General features: G+C 42.7%; 2 protein-coding genes across 6 annotated transcripts in view; both read left to right on the top strand.

The window, feature by feature from the left end:
* abi3bpa (ABI family, member 3 (NESH) binding protein a) overlaps window positions 1-14,527 on the top strand; it is a 29,619-nt gene extending 15,092 nt beyond the window's left edge. For 3 of the 5 annotated variants that reach the window (XM_083996453.1, XM_083996455.1, XM_083996456.1), the window contains 12 exons: window positions 3,698-3,886; window positions 4,644-4,712; window positions 7,314-7,376; window positions 8,889-9,011; window positions 9,360-9,449; window positions 9,584-9,793; window positions 10,308-10,413; window positions 11,106-11,185; window positions 11,726-11,755; window positions 11,886-12,044; window positions 12,542-12,664; window positions 13,425-14,527. In XM_083996453.1, coding sequence (XP_083852579.1) covers window positions 3,698-3,886; window positions 4,644-4,712; window positions 7,314-7,376; window positions 8,889-9,011; window positions 9,360-9,449; window positions 9,584-9,793; window positions 10,308-10,413; window positions 11,106-11,185; window positions 11,726-11,755; window positions 11,886-12,044; window positions 12,542-12,664; window positions 13,425-13,540 — 1,358 coding nt within the window. In that variant the 3' untranslated portion in view covers window positions 13,541-14,527. The remainder of the gene's footprint in view (window positions 1-3,697; window positions 3,887-4,643; window positions 4,713-7,313; window positions 7,377-8,888; window positions 9,012-9,359; window positions 9,450-9,583; window positions 9,794-10,307; window positions 10,414-11,105; window positions 11,186-11,725; window positions 11,756-11,885; window positions 12,045-12,541; window positions 12,665-13,424) is intronic. The other 2 variants (XM_083996454.1, XM_083996457.1) reach the window with 2 other exon arrangements.
* On the top strand, window positions 1,551-3,647 carry LOC311004677 (uncharacterized protein; the record flags this gene model as incomplete). The annotated part of the gene is made up of 2 exons (XM_083996848.1): window positions 1,551-2,745; window positions 3,628-3,647. Exons 1-2 carry the CDS (start codon window positions 1,989-1,991, stop codon window positions 3,645-3,647), a joined length of 777 nt encoding a protein of 258 aa, XP_083852974.1. The 5' UTR covers window positions 1,551-1,988.
* Window positions 14,528-14,568: the final 41 nt, after the last annotated feature.

Genomic DNA, 14,568 nt, shown 5'->3' on the forward strand with positions numbered 1-14,568 from the left:
CAGGAATTTATATTCAGTCAGTCCAGCATGTGTTGAAATGAAACTGCAAGTTAGTAATCAATTTGATGCTTTATTGACCATTAAAGGACAATCCTTTACTTGAAGGTTAACAAGGGGTGCCTTCAAGCACCGTAATTTAAGGCTACATTAATCTGAAGAAGAATCGTGGGATCTGACTCTCAGGTTCTCTGAAGTACCCACTTTGATGGGCTGCAGTGTTTGCAGGATCCAGTCCCTGAATTTTGAATATAGAGGGCAGTATATAGAGTTGTTTTAGAGATCTTAGAGATTAGCACTGGATCTGAGTAGACACTCTACTGTAAATGACGAGAATACCATGCTATTGACTAAGTGCGTTGTCTTCTTTACTAATTTTCCTTTCTCTCTTTCACACTTGCTTGTTGGTGAATACTTGATCAAATTGAACAATCAATCAATAGTTTGGAGTAGTCCATCAAAATCACAGCAAGCGATTCATCACCAACTATTAAACTCGTATGTGTCATAGTATCTTAGAGGCACAGCCAATGGATTTGGCTGGCTGTCACTCACAAGCATCCTGGCTATGGTAGCTAAGTCTGTCTGTAGTAACACGGCTGTTACATTGCAAATACCTCCATATGGTCTGTCTGCCTTTGAAATTGGACCCCTTCTGTCAGACTCTTGCCAGCCATGAGTTATTGTTTAACCTGTGCTTCAGTCCAAGATCAGCTCTGTGAGTTCTTGAGCCAGTAGCTGTTGGCACTTCTGCTAATTTAAATTTCAGCTGTTTCCAAAGTGTCCTTGTCTTGTTTTCATAATTTTCTAGATAATAAAATGATATTTTGTTTTATTTCATTTTGAAAGGGATCCTTTCCTTCAGAATATTATACTTTACTGCACAGTATTGTGGCTTCATGGCCATATTTTTTCCTTTCTTAGACAACCCAAGAGGAGGACTCTCCAGATCTGTCTTAACTCCTTTCCTGGAAGTCCCATTAGCTCCCAAGCTATACCCTCCACCACCCATTACACCCACCATGGCATCTGTGCCTTTCCCCCAGACAAATAGACATGGAGGGCACCCTTTGAATAGACCACATCAAAAACCCCAGCCTTTACCAAATTCGGAATTCCAGCCACCCTATCGACCACCACAACCAACGTCCCAATCCCAACAATCTCACCAGCCCCATGGGAAGGCTCAGCCTAAAACAAAACCATTTTCTCCAATTCAGCCTCAATCAAAACCCCCATTAACATCCAAGTCACAACCACAACCTGAACCAAAATCTCAGCCTATACTTAAGACACAGCCTCTACCCAAACCAAAATCTCAAGCAATACCCAAGTCTCAACCACAAGCTGCACCAACATCTGAGCCCATACCTCAGACCGAACCACAGCCAACATCCCAGCTCATATCCCAGACCCAACCACCAACACCCCAGCCCATAGCCCAGACTCAGCCTTCAGTAAGACCAAGATCACAGCTCATACCCCAGATTCAACCTCCAGCACGACCAAGATCCCAACCTCCATCCCAATCAGTACCCCCAACCAAACCACAACTAGAACTAGCACTTGAGCCTGTACGTAAAACCCAACCACAACCAAAATCCCAGGTCATTGTCCAGACTCAACCCCAACCAACATCAAATGTCATACCCCAGACTCAACCTCAACACCAACCAAAATTCCAGCTCATAACCCAGACTCAACCTCAAGCAAAATCAAAGCTTGTACCCCTGGTTCAACCTCCACTCCAACCTCAAGCAACACCTCAGCCTGTACCCCAAACCCTAAGTCAAACACAACCCCAAACACAATCACAAGCACCACCCCAGCCAAAACTCCACAGCCAGCCTCAGTCACAAGCTCAGCCAAAGTCAGACCTCCAGCTACAGCATCAGACTACAACCCAGCTCCACACTGAGTTACACCACACACCACCTCAACAAAAGACCCACATCCAGCTTCAATTTCAACCAACTCCGCAGTCCACACCTATGGTAGATCCACACACACCTCAAACACCCCAGCACATACCGCATACTCAGCAAGCACTACCAAAGACACATTTACAACCACAACCTCAACCACAATTTCAAACCACAGCTCAGCCACAAATCCAAACACAGCCTCTACCTAAGTCCAACCGACAGCCTCAGCTAAACATCAAGCAGCCTAAGGACGAACCAACAACTAAACCAAAGATTACTTTTCTCCAACCCAAGCCAGAGACACAGCCACAGCCCGAGAGCCAACCAAAGCCCAAAACCCAGCCTCAGCCCAAGAGCCAACCAAAGCCCAAAACCCAGCCTCAGCCCAAGAGCCAACCAAAGCCCAAGAGCCAACCAAAGCCCAAAACCCAGCCTCAACCAAAAGACAAACCCAAGCCCCACTCCAAACCTCAGCCAAAAAAGCAACCAAAGCTTAAACCACAGCCTCAATCAGAAAATCAACCAAAGCCCCAACCAAAAAAGCAACCAAAACATCAACCAAAGGCCCAAACTAGAGACCAACAACAAACTCGGCAACAAACACAGTCACAGCCTCAAAGAAAGACTCCAACTCAGCCCGTACCCCATTCTCAACCCAGTCCCCAACCACATCCTCCCCCAAAGACCCAGACTCAATCTGAACCCGATCCTCTGCCCAAGCCACACCCTGCATCTAGACCTCAACCACAACCTGGGCATCCTTTTCAGCCTCAGACCAGGACTGAGCCCACCAAGGTCACTCCAAGGCAGGCATCCCCTACGGGTAAAGACCCCACATTTTGCCATAAGCAAATTAAGCATTAAGACCTTATCTCATAATTCATTTTAAAAGGGGCATATTCATCAAAATATGTATATGTGATGGATTTTACAGAATACAGAAAGAAAGAAATAGTTGATAGTGAATTCCACAGGATTTGGTAAAATAGAAGAAGATAGTTTTGAAATTCCTATGACACCTGATTAGATGTTCTCAATTGGTAGAACAAATAGACATCATATACACTTGTGACATCTAAATTGGTCTTCTGGAGTTCAGTGTTGTCTGAGCAGATGTAAGTTTGTACTTTTAATAATAGCAGCAAATATCCTTTCTAGCTTCATCAACTTAAAATCAACAATCACCTCCTTGTGTTTCGAGAAATGGTAGGATATGCCCCCTTTAAAAGTCAAAAATATTTTCATATACATTTTATCTTAGATTAAAAAGTGAGTTCTCTTTCATACAGCTCCTAGTCCACCAGAAGAGGGCAAGCCTCTACCAAGACCTGCCCTGGCTACAGAGAAAGCCGGTAGTTACAATCATGGTAAATGCCATGACATGTTTGTCGCATCACCATCTCTGCTTCTTCGTTAAGCCACACGGAAGCCCAGTGCTTCCAGTTGTACTTCAAATCACTGGATGATGCCACTGCTTCCCCATTTCCATTTCCATCCTACCACCCTACACACCCCACCCAATCATTGTCCCTCCCTCCGTATGTGCCTCCATTTTCAGTACAGCATAGTCACCTCACCCCTGCCCACTCACAACCAGAGCAGTCTGGTCACCTTTTGATTTCATTTGTGCCTCTCTGTCATTTCATTCATTGTCTTCTCGTCTACATTCTTTTTCACTGATGTGTCTGTCATTTATTCCATTTAGGTAAAGCTGTCAAGCTCTGAAGAGGATCATCCTTAACTTAACTTCCCCAATTGCCTTTCTGCACATGTAGGTACTGGTGTCCTCAGGCCATCCATTGCTGAGGTTCCTCGTTCTCCCATTAACTCATCAGTTCCTGCAGCTGGAAGAAACACCACGCTATCTCGCACCAGGGTTCCTACTCACTCCACACGTGTTGGTGTCAGACCAATCTCTCCATCCAAGACATTCACCTCTTCTCACAGCTCCAGCACAGCCGGGGGTAATGGAGTAATCACTTCCCTTCCTCTTATTCCCTCTGCCCAAGCAACTACCTCAGGTCATCCTCTACTGTCAGCACTCTCTCCTGCTTTTGTCTGCAGCTGTGCATCTACAGGAGAAGACAAACAAAACTAATGGCTCTTGACATAGCACATGAGCTGTGTTGGAATGTGTACAATAGACATTTAAACGCTTATGCCTTTCTCCTTCCCGACCTCTCTCTTCTGCTTCACCTCTTCTTACAGTCCATATGTTCTCCATGCTGTGCCACATGTGCTCGGTGTGTATTTCACACCTTTACCACGAGTAGTAGTGGCATCTCTGGGGTCAGGATCGTTAACATGATTTACGCTCCCTCATGCTGGCCGGGTGGGAAGTATAGCCACAGCACTGGCCAGGACACACCACATTTTACACCAGCCATGCCAAGCCAAGCACTGTGCAGACAGTACAGCCACTGCAGCCAGTTTCTCTCTTTCCTTTCTCCACTCTGTTTCTCTTCCTCTCTTAAACACGCTCACAAACTCCCCAAAGAGTTACAGAAGAACAGAAAGTCAGAAATGTCAAGAGATAAAGTCATTTCCATTTGTGTATCCAGACCATCTGTAAAAACAGGTTGAAAACACAAACAATTCGTAAGCTTTATTGTCACTAACAATGGACAGTAAGATGAGTACAAAAATACACAAAAAGCATTTTTCTTTCTAACCTTCCTCTTGACACAAAGCATTTTATAACAGACCTTTTTCTCCCTCCAGCAGCCGATGGGGTGCATCATAGGGGCAATGCTCTTCCTAAACCTGTGGTGTGGTCCAAAGAAAATCCTGGTAAACACAAACCAAGATGATCACATTTTCAGTGTTCCCCATTCACTAACCTAAGAGGCGCTGTTATGTCCCGTCCCACACAAGTCACGTTGATCTGTGCTTTTGTTACAAACTTCTCATGCTCTGTGATTTTTCAACTTGTCTGTCAGTGTGATGTTTTGTGTCTGTTGTGGTCTGTGTTGTCCAATATGTATAGCTCCAGTAGCTTTTACATGACTGAGACTGAAGCTATATATGAATCTAATTTGGGTAAAATCCCTTTCGTCTCCACATTATTTAGTTTACTGCACATATGGACCTGTAATCAGGAAATAGTTTGAATTAGTTTGAGAATAGTTTAAGCCTGCTTCTTGTGAAAGGTGAACGTGGTTTGCCCTTTTTTTTTTTTTTTGGTCAATCACATAGTTTCCATTCTGCCAGACAGACTCAGTTAATTAGAGTAATCAAATCCATCTCAAGTAGTAATGCAAACCACCGCATCACATTAATTGTGACGCTCTGCTCACTCCTCGTTGTTGGGAGTTGTGAAGACAGGTTGTGCTTCAGACCCATGTCACAGCTGGCGTGTGTTATTTCTGGAAACTTGGACAGTTTCAGAGGTCTTCAAGGAGTCGCAAGGCTCTCTGGAAGCAGCTCTACAGAAAAGAATAGTTGTTTTGCCTGCCACCCTGCACACACATCCAAGCACAAAGCTCCTTGTGACTGCTTTTACTTTTTTTTCTCTCTAAAGACGTAATCTTCACATAGCTCACCTTCCCGCATCCATGAGGTAAATGACACGCAACTGAGTTATTACGTCTTAAACCAAACAGCGCGCTGCAACTCTGTATTATACACAAAAGCAGGTACAGAATGTGCTTTTGGCAAATGTGAATCAGAGTGTGTCCTCGACAGTTTTATAGAGCTCTGTTTCACATTGGCATTTTGACTTGGAATTGTTTCAAGGCGCTGCTTGTAATGGACTGCAGTGTGTAGAGGACAGTGTCCGTCTATGAAAGCTTGAGTAATGTTGCGTTTGCAGCGCGACACAGGTGAATCTGGTTCGTTTGCATTTTTTTTCACATTCTTGCCCTGGAGATGAAGTTATCTGACAGAAACCAGCGCTCACACCACCACTGCTGTTTTAAATCACAGATCACAGCAGAGGCCCCAGCCGGCTGCTGAACACACTCCTCACCAGATTGTACTATATACATTGGAGACGTACATATCGTTGACGTTGCATCTCATCACATTACATCATAGACCTATGTTTTCATTCCCAGCGTAGTTATTGACATGGCCATGACATCACCCTCGTGAGCTGTCAGTTCTTCACGCTTCACATACCCCTGTCTTTTGTATTTGTGCATTTTGTGCCTGGCATTTGAATTACTTCATCAACCTATTGTGTGCCTTTATGCGTGAGCATATGTTTGCCATTAGCTGTCAGTTATGCCATGTGAGTCAGAGGCACGTGAGTGTATGAGTGCAGATGTTGTTTCAGTTTGTCTTGATAGCGTCAGCTCTTTTCTCCTGGGGGGGTAGATGCCAGAGATCAGTGACTTATGCCGACAAGGGGAAGGTCAGCTCCAGGGGGTTGAAGAAAAACATCCAAAAGAAATGCTTTTGGGGTGTTTTGGCATCAACAATCGGACAATTACAGAATCTTGTCATTAGTGAATCTAAGATAAGGAAATGACAAATGGTGAAGGGTGGGGATGCTCTGGAAATGAACCCATCACTTTAACTGGAATATCTCTAAGCGATGAAACCTAAAGTGAGTCAAGTCTTCCAGAGCTTCTCCACCTCCTCTAAGATGTCACAACAAAGATTTAAGAAGATTAACCTGTTTAACAGCATTAAGTCATGGAAGGATTCACACACTGAGAAACCTGAGTTTGACAGTTTGTAGCAAAGGTGTTGTCATCACAAAGCTGTACGCTTCCTTGTGACAACGTATCCAGTCCATCTAAGCCAATACATTTCTTGTGTTCATTAAAGCAGTGTAGAGTGAAAGCGATCTGGCCTGTATCTCGTTGCTTGGATGATCTTTATTTTATTGTATTTTCAGTGCTCTAGGGATTTTCTGGAAAATTTGGTGGTCGGATCCAAAAGAATTTTCATAGAAGGAAGTCGAAATCGTAGAAAAAAAATCCACTGGACCTGATACCTTAGGTTTCCTGTTTAAGATTCACTCAGGATTTTTAAATTCCTCAGTTATTCTTCTGGGGATTTTAGTCGGAGTGGCTAAAGCAGTGGTTTATTGTTTCAAGGTTGTCAAGTACTGACTGGTTTTGATTAGTTAAAGACCATGGCAGTGTTTTGTGGCAGCACTTCACAAAGTGACTTTTCAGCATTTCTCATGCAACGTGCCTGGCTTCATGTGCTTCATTGTTGCTTTTGTTATGCTTTTGTTTGTACACCCATTTATCAAATGCACAAATGTCTCTTCATGAATCTATAAACTTGACGTTCTTTCATCATTATTGCACTATTGAAATAACCAACAGCACTTGTTTTCAGTTTTGTATCTCTCCCTCAGTGCCAACCACCTCCTGTTTTGTTTCATATGGGATTTTTAACCTGAAATGGACTCTTGTTTCCCATGATTCCCTGCAGTTCTGCATCCCTCTATTCCTGTCAACAAGAGACCCAACCTGGTGGGGAAACCCAGTGACCATGGTGAGGGCAACAGTGATGGATGAACTGACCACTGAATACTGCTGCACCTTGTCCTGTATTCTGTAATTATATACACAACATCAGCCTGAAAGAAGCAATTTACTTAAACCACTCAAACTTTACTTAGATGAAAAGGTTGATGACCCCTCTTCATTCAATATGAAGCAACAGAGACTGGTTAGCTTAGCTTGGCACAAAAAGACTGGAAGTGGGTGGAGAAACGGTTAGCCTGACCTTGTCTAAACACAAGCAAACTCTATGAAGTGACCGCACATGGCCAAGAAATAGTCTTTTATAGCACCTTCCTTACTTTTTGTTAGCAAATTCTGTCTAAGGCTTTAAAGAGGAACAATGCAGGATTTGTAGCTTAACGATGCTACATTTTTACCTTAATTAAACAGCTTTGGAGTAATTGTGATGGTTTAATAAATTACTTAACTTGTTACGAGGGAGAATGGAGGCTCTCTGCTTTCCACATGCGTATCACTTACTGCGTCTCTTGGTTGAAAAACGACTTTGCAAGATCATTGCCCCCGCCCCGGTGTAACCCGTAATCTCTTGTTTATGACTGATAAGACTACACAAATTTACACGTCTTAACATCGTGCATGATATATAATGTTATCTACCGCTCTTTTGATTGATTTCTCGCTGGCTTCATTGTAAACAAATGCACATGGCCAGGATGAGGGTTAGCAAAACAGTGGAAAAAGCGGCCAGACTTGCATAGTTCCTCCTTAATCAGTGAGCCGCAGAGGAACTTCTGGGTGTAACTTGTTCTGTTTGGACAGAGCCAGGCTAGCTGCTTTCCTCTGTTTCTGCTTCCAGTGTTTAGCTTTTTTTTTTGTATTTTCTTGAAACGTTTGACCCTTTAATGAGCTTTACTTGTTTTCCTTTTTCTTCCCTATCAAAAAGCAGCTCATCTTGTGCTTAACATGTTGTTTTGTCGTCTCGATGAAACTTGCTTAAGTCTATCTTTACAGCTTTGCTACTGTGAACGCTCCCTTTTTTGTTTATTCATTCCACATGATTGTGTCAGCTTTTGTTCCACTTCACATTTTCTCACAAGGTCAAGTAAGTCTCGGCTGCAATGTCTCGACACCCTGTCAGAACTAATGTGCTCATAACTAATGCATAAAACAACATTTATCTTAACAGAACAGCTCATCTCAGCTGCCTTGTTGCTAAGGCTTTTTCTGGACCTTGCTGTTTTCTCTCGAGTCTCTCAAGTGTGTGTGTGTGTGTGTTCACGTGTGCTAATATGTGCATGGTTCTAAGCATCTGGGCATCCCTGGTCTCAGCAGATGTATTCTGGCAGACCTTTTTTCCCCCTTTAAGGAACACAAGAGATATTACTCAACAATCTCTGATCTTTCAGCCGCCAGGAAAAAAGGCCACTGAGTTGCTCGGTGAAGATGGCCAGAGCAGATGGACCACAACTGTGTGTGAGACTGTGAGTCAGATGATGAGGAGGGTGAAGAACTGATCTCTTCTCCTCCTCTCTGTCCTCAGATAAACCCATGGACCTGAAACAAGGAGAGAAGGAAGCCATCTTGAAGCCATTCCCTCTGGTCACAGCCAAGCCCAAGCAGGAGCGTAGACAGCAGACAACCACCTCTACCCCGGCACTGAACAGTACGAGAAACACAACTGCTGCAACACTGACAAAATTACAAAATTGAAGGCTAGAAAAAAATATGTGATTGGCAAAAAGATATGTATGAGAGTAAGAGGCAATTGATGCAGATTGATGATACTCATGATATGTTGGTGAAGAAGCTTACAGGTACAACAAGAGACGGAAAAAGAACATTTTCAATATTAAGAGTTTGACAAAAAGCCTGAGCAAAGACCACAGCAGGTGCTGGGCTTGCTGGCTGTTCCCCAGGGCCAGAGAGCTGTAAAAATGAGGAGAGAGAGAGCTGCCAGGGACTGCTGGCACTTCAACCTGACCCTAACTTCTCTCCCCTGCTTCCTTTTCAGGCAGCCGCTTTGACATATATGAAAACTCCTCCATATTCAGGCCCCTGCCTGCGTCAGAGGTAGACATCATGGGCAAGAAGCGCTTTGTAGGTAAGAAATCATCTGAGTCGCTTTGCCATCTCTCCAGAAACTCTGCTCACCACTTAACCGTGAATAAAGAAAATGGTGGAAAAGGCAGAATGTATAATTGAGTAACTGTTATTCTTCATTGTACCTGAACACAGCTCCCCATGTCATCTACAAGACGGACAAGGGGCCAGACGAGCCATGCTCCATCACCTCCTCCCTCGCTTATTTCCCTGATGAGGAGGGCGGCGATCAGAACGTGACCGGGCCTCCCCGTGTGCCTCCCTCCAACCTCACTGTGGTCACCGTGGAGGGCTGCCCGTCTTTTGTCATTCTTGACTGGCAGAAAACTGACAACGAGACCAGAGGTAAGGGACTCGCAAATAAAACCCAAATGTTTTCTACAGACAGAACAGGGGTTTGCTCTCGGTTTTATGTTGGTAAGTCATCAAATTGTGTTTCAGTGTTTGGACCCTCTTAAACTAGTCCAGTTTTGTTTTTAAAAATTAGCTAATCCCTCGGAAAAATGTTTTGACAAAGTGATCACAACATGCCATACTTGATACAGTGCTGTAATTAACTTACTGCTTGTAACTAGCGTGTAACTAATCAGTAAATGGTAATATGTTATTGTTTCATAGATTTATAAAAAGCAATTTCCCCACAACATGCCTCATTTGATGAAAATGTAATTCAACAACTTGTGTATGTTGTAGCAATTTGCTAATCTATAGAGAATTTACACACAATTTCCCTACCATTAGTAAGTTGGCTTAATTCCCCATCTCCAAACTGCGTGTCCTAGCCCTCTCTGTTTAGACAGATGAGATGTAAAACAGTGTTGTTAGAAGCACCCTCAGGTTTTTCTGCCTCCTTTTTCAGAGTATGAAGTTGTGTCCACCACAAAGGGGCCACATGGAGAGGAGGTGTCCATACTGACGACCAACCAGACGCACACGGCCGTGGAGAATCTCAAACCAGAGAGCAGGTATGTGACCAATCACTTCGTCGGACAAATCATATCATGGAAAAACGGTAAAGAAGCAGCACCGCTGCCTTTTACAGTTTCCACCCTTTAGACTTCCACTAGGTCAGATACTCCTACTGTGCACACTTTGGAAAAGACTGCCAGGTTTACATTACTGTAAGGTTGTCTAAATAAACACTCCACTTAATGAAAACTGTATGCTTGAACTACTGGATGATTACATCAGTAGCAAGAGAGACACAGGTATAATACCGAGGAACTGTAAGTGAGCTACTTTTAAGGGTTTGTTCGGAGTCGTCTGTGCTGCTGCAGCTCGTGAATTTAAAATGGCCAAAGTGACACAAAAGCTGAGGAAATATGGGCGGAGGAGGTCACTGGGTTTTTAATTAGATCTCAGCATCTGGAGTCTCAAAACTCACCAGAACCCTCCTCTGGGCTGGGTTTGCTGTCCCAGATTTTGCCAGGACATCTGAACGCAGCACGTGGAATAACCATCAGCTCTGTGTATGTGTGTGAGAGGGAGAGAAAAAGAGAGAGAGTGAGTGACCCATAGTTAGCCGTCAGAGGAATGAAAATATGCGTCCCAGATCTGGAGCTGAGGGGAACTCAGATTAAAAAAGTTTGGTTTATTGCCTTTCTTTTTTTGCATATGTAACTCAAACTTCTTGTTCTTGATACCTATTCTGTTTCAGTTATGAATTCAAAGTTACGCCAAAGAATGAGCTGGGAACAGGACCCTCCAGTGACCCTGTGTCTTTCAGCACTGAATCAGGCAAGTTTCACACAACTCATCCAGTAACGTCACACAAGACGGACAAATCTGAAGTGTTTGCTCTGCTGGAGGAGACTGATTCGTCGCACGTTAATGCCACTGTTCGTGTTGCTAATTATGAGGCAGTGATTACATTGCTTTGAATCTCAGAGGGTGGGCTGTTAGGCAGTTGTTAGTCTAATGATTTCAACATGGCGCCGAGGTGTGACTGATTAAGACTCTAGGGTCTTGTCAGCTCACCAGATGTCCTCGGAGGCTCAGTTCTAGCAGACGTAAATCATCCACCTTGGTGATCAGAGCGCTATCAACAAAGTCAGATCTACACCAGTTGTAAAGCAGCTGACGTACGGCCCAGCATCGATCAAATGTGGTGTTTTTTAAACTCACAATAACAGCATTGAGAAGGGAATGCTTTTCTCAACTCAACTTCTCAACTCTCAACAAAACGCCTATCCTCAATCCTGTTTAATTATTGTATAATGAGTTAAGATATCTCAGGACTGCGACACTTAATGCTTTAACTTTCTCTCACATTTATAGCGGATCCACGAGTGAGCGAACATGCTTCAGGTGACTATTGAGCTGTTTTTTCTTTCCAATCATTGTGTATTGTTGTGAGTTGTGAGTCACCTCCAATTTTGGATCATATTTACTCCGATGCTTTAGCATTAAGACTTTGTTTCTCTTGATTTCATCTCAGGCAAAGACGCCATCTGGACCCAGTTTCCATTTAAATCTGATGCCTACTCTGAATGCAGTGGAAAGCAGTATGTGAAGAGAACCTGGTACCGAAAGTTTGTAGGGATCCAGCTCTGCAACTCACTGAGATACAAGATCTACCTGAGCGACTCGCTCAATGGTAATCACACACCAAACAGCTGCTTAAGGTCCTCAGGGGCCACGAGCGAATCACAAATCACTCTGGAAAACATTACATCAATGTCAGCTATACTGGAACTTTTAGTTACATAACAGTGCATTTTTGGCACCAGTATCTGAAAGGTTTTGGTGTGCTGAGAGATTCAAATTGACCGAACACAGTGAGGAACATTTAGTAGCTACGTAGAGCTGTATTGTAGTAGTATCATCAGCACATATTTCACACTTGACATGGAATTATAGATGTTTAAAGTAAGAAATCTCTGAACACTTTAATGATTGTTCATTCATGTTAGCTTAAAGGTTAAAATCTTGTGTAAATGTGTCAAAGCCGGCATGAAACAAGAATTCTTGAGGTAAACCTGTGCTGACAAATGAATTTAGAGTTCTGTTGCCTAAACACAAAAAGAGTCCAATCCAAGAGATTATTTTTAAATAGCCAAATACTTCAAGTTCCTAACTCTTCCAACTCTGCAGGGAAGTTCTACAACATTGGAGATCAGACGGGGCACGGCGAGGACCACTGTCAGTTTGTAGACTCCTTCCTGGATGGGCGGACCGGCACCCAGATGATGGCTGATGAGCTACCAAGCAGAAGAGGTATATTGATCCACACTGACCAATAACACAGTCATTCGGTGTCTGTCATTATGTGGACTGATTGTTCCTTCAGAGAAAAACACGAATTGAAGCCTCAGTAGTCAGGAATTAGATCATATCATGGCAAAACAACAGCTGCAGCTCTTCTCACGGACCCATGTTAAACATTAAATTCTGCAGATTTTATTAGAAAAACTACTCTTGTGAGGATTAGATGAGCAGCTCGTTAAATGGTTTTATGAGCATCTCTGCAGAAACTCAGTAGAAGTTTCAAATGGTGTCAAATCAAGTGCTCCTTCAGTAACTTAAGGCGTCCCACAGGGCTCTATTCTTGGTCCTCTTTTATTCATTATATACATAAACATTATTGCTGCTCTGCAGGCTGTGATGTTCATTTCTATGCTGATGATACTGTTTTAGCTGACAGGTTCTGGTCTTCATCTGGCTGTTGTAAAGTTACTGTACTATAATTATATTTACAGTTGAACATAAACTGTAATGAATGTTCAAACTGAGCTTGGGAGAACTGGTTTTAGGTATTCTACTCCCAGTAAATGAAATGAGCTACAGTACAGCAAACATAAACTCAAATGAAAGACTTAACTTTTCCCAATGTAAATAACTCATATTTTATCTTAATTTGTGTTAATTGTCTTACACAGGTATCTCTTGAACAATGAGACTAGTCGTTTCAATAAAAGACTGACTGAATAAATATCCCTCCTGAATAAATATCATCCCCCCTCTCTTTTTCTACCAGGCTTCTACAGAGCGATGAGACAGGAACCTGTCAGCTTTGGAGAGATTGGAGGAAAGTCACATGTCACCTATGTAGGCTGGTATGAATGTGGCACACCCATACCTGGGAAGTGGTAAGACCCCACAGAGCTGTCTAGGAGGATGACTTCTTAGGCGGTGAGGAAGAAGACACCTGTCTAGGCCTGAAGGGAGATGGGCCTTTCTTTCATGTTACCATGGACACTGTAGACGGGTCTGTCTGTTTGAACGAAGCCTACTCTCTCACGTGTGAACCTCTAGGACTATTAATGTGTCACAAAACTCTAATGAGTACATTTGTAACATTGGTCTTAATTTCTCTATTTATCAAAAGTGTCACGACAGAGAAAAGAGTGCAGGAGTTTGAGTGAACCAAAATGTTGAATACGCAGTAACTGCAGAGAAAATGTTGGGAAGCTGGCTCCCAAAGTGTAATGATGTGTATGATATTATTTATCAAGGGTCTGTTATTGAATATTCTGTGTGCTTTTGAGATAACAAAGTAAAAACTGTTCCCCGTACTTGCATGTCAGTGAGCAACACACTCTGCTCATTTGTATACAGAAAGGTGCCAATCATACTGTCATCGTACATTTGGACTTTGTAAAATACAAGTACACACAGACATGCAGAATCGACCGTCTGCTGGCCCTAAGGGATTATTAGCAGTTGCAGTTTGCACAGTATTAAACCTTTGTTCATATATGTATATGGTGTGAAATACAGTATGTGTACCAGAAGTCACAGGTAGTTTGATACATTACATAGGTAAAAGATAAACATGTTTTAGCCACATTATTGGTCCAATGTTTCTATGGGGTCATTGAGAAAGAAAGACATTTTGTATTTTTCATGCCCAGGCAGTCCTATATTTTATAAAAGAATATATATATATATGTGTGTAAAGATAGAAATAAATAAACTGAGCTTCAATGTGGAAATGACATAGTCAAATCACATAATTTATGTTTTTGTGTTCAAACCTACTTCAAAGTGTACATAAAGCTTTAAATCAATGGAGAGAAATTGTCAGGGTTTTTCCACATCTGTCATGACTGCAGTTGTTTTTAATGCACCATGTATGTTTCCAGCAATAAATCTTGTTTTTATATTTACTGATATTCATT

The sequence above is a fragment of the Trachurus trachurus genome (assembly GCF_905171665.1).
Source record: "Trachurus trachurus genome assembly, chromosome: 21".
Lineage (NCBI taxonomy): Eukaryota > Metazoa > Chordata > Actinopteri > Carangiformes > Carangidae > Trachurus > Trachurus trachurus.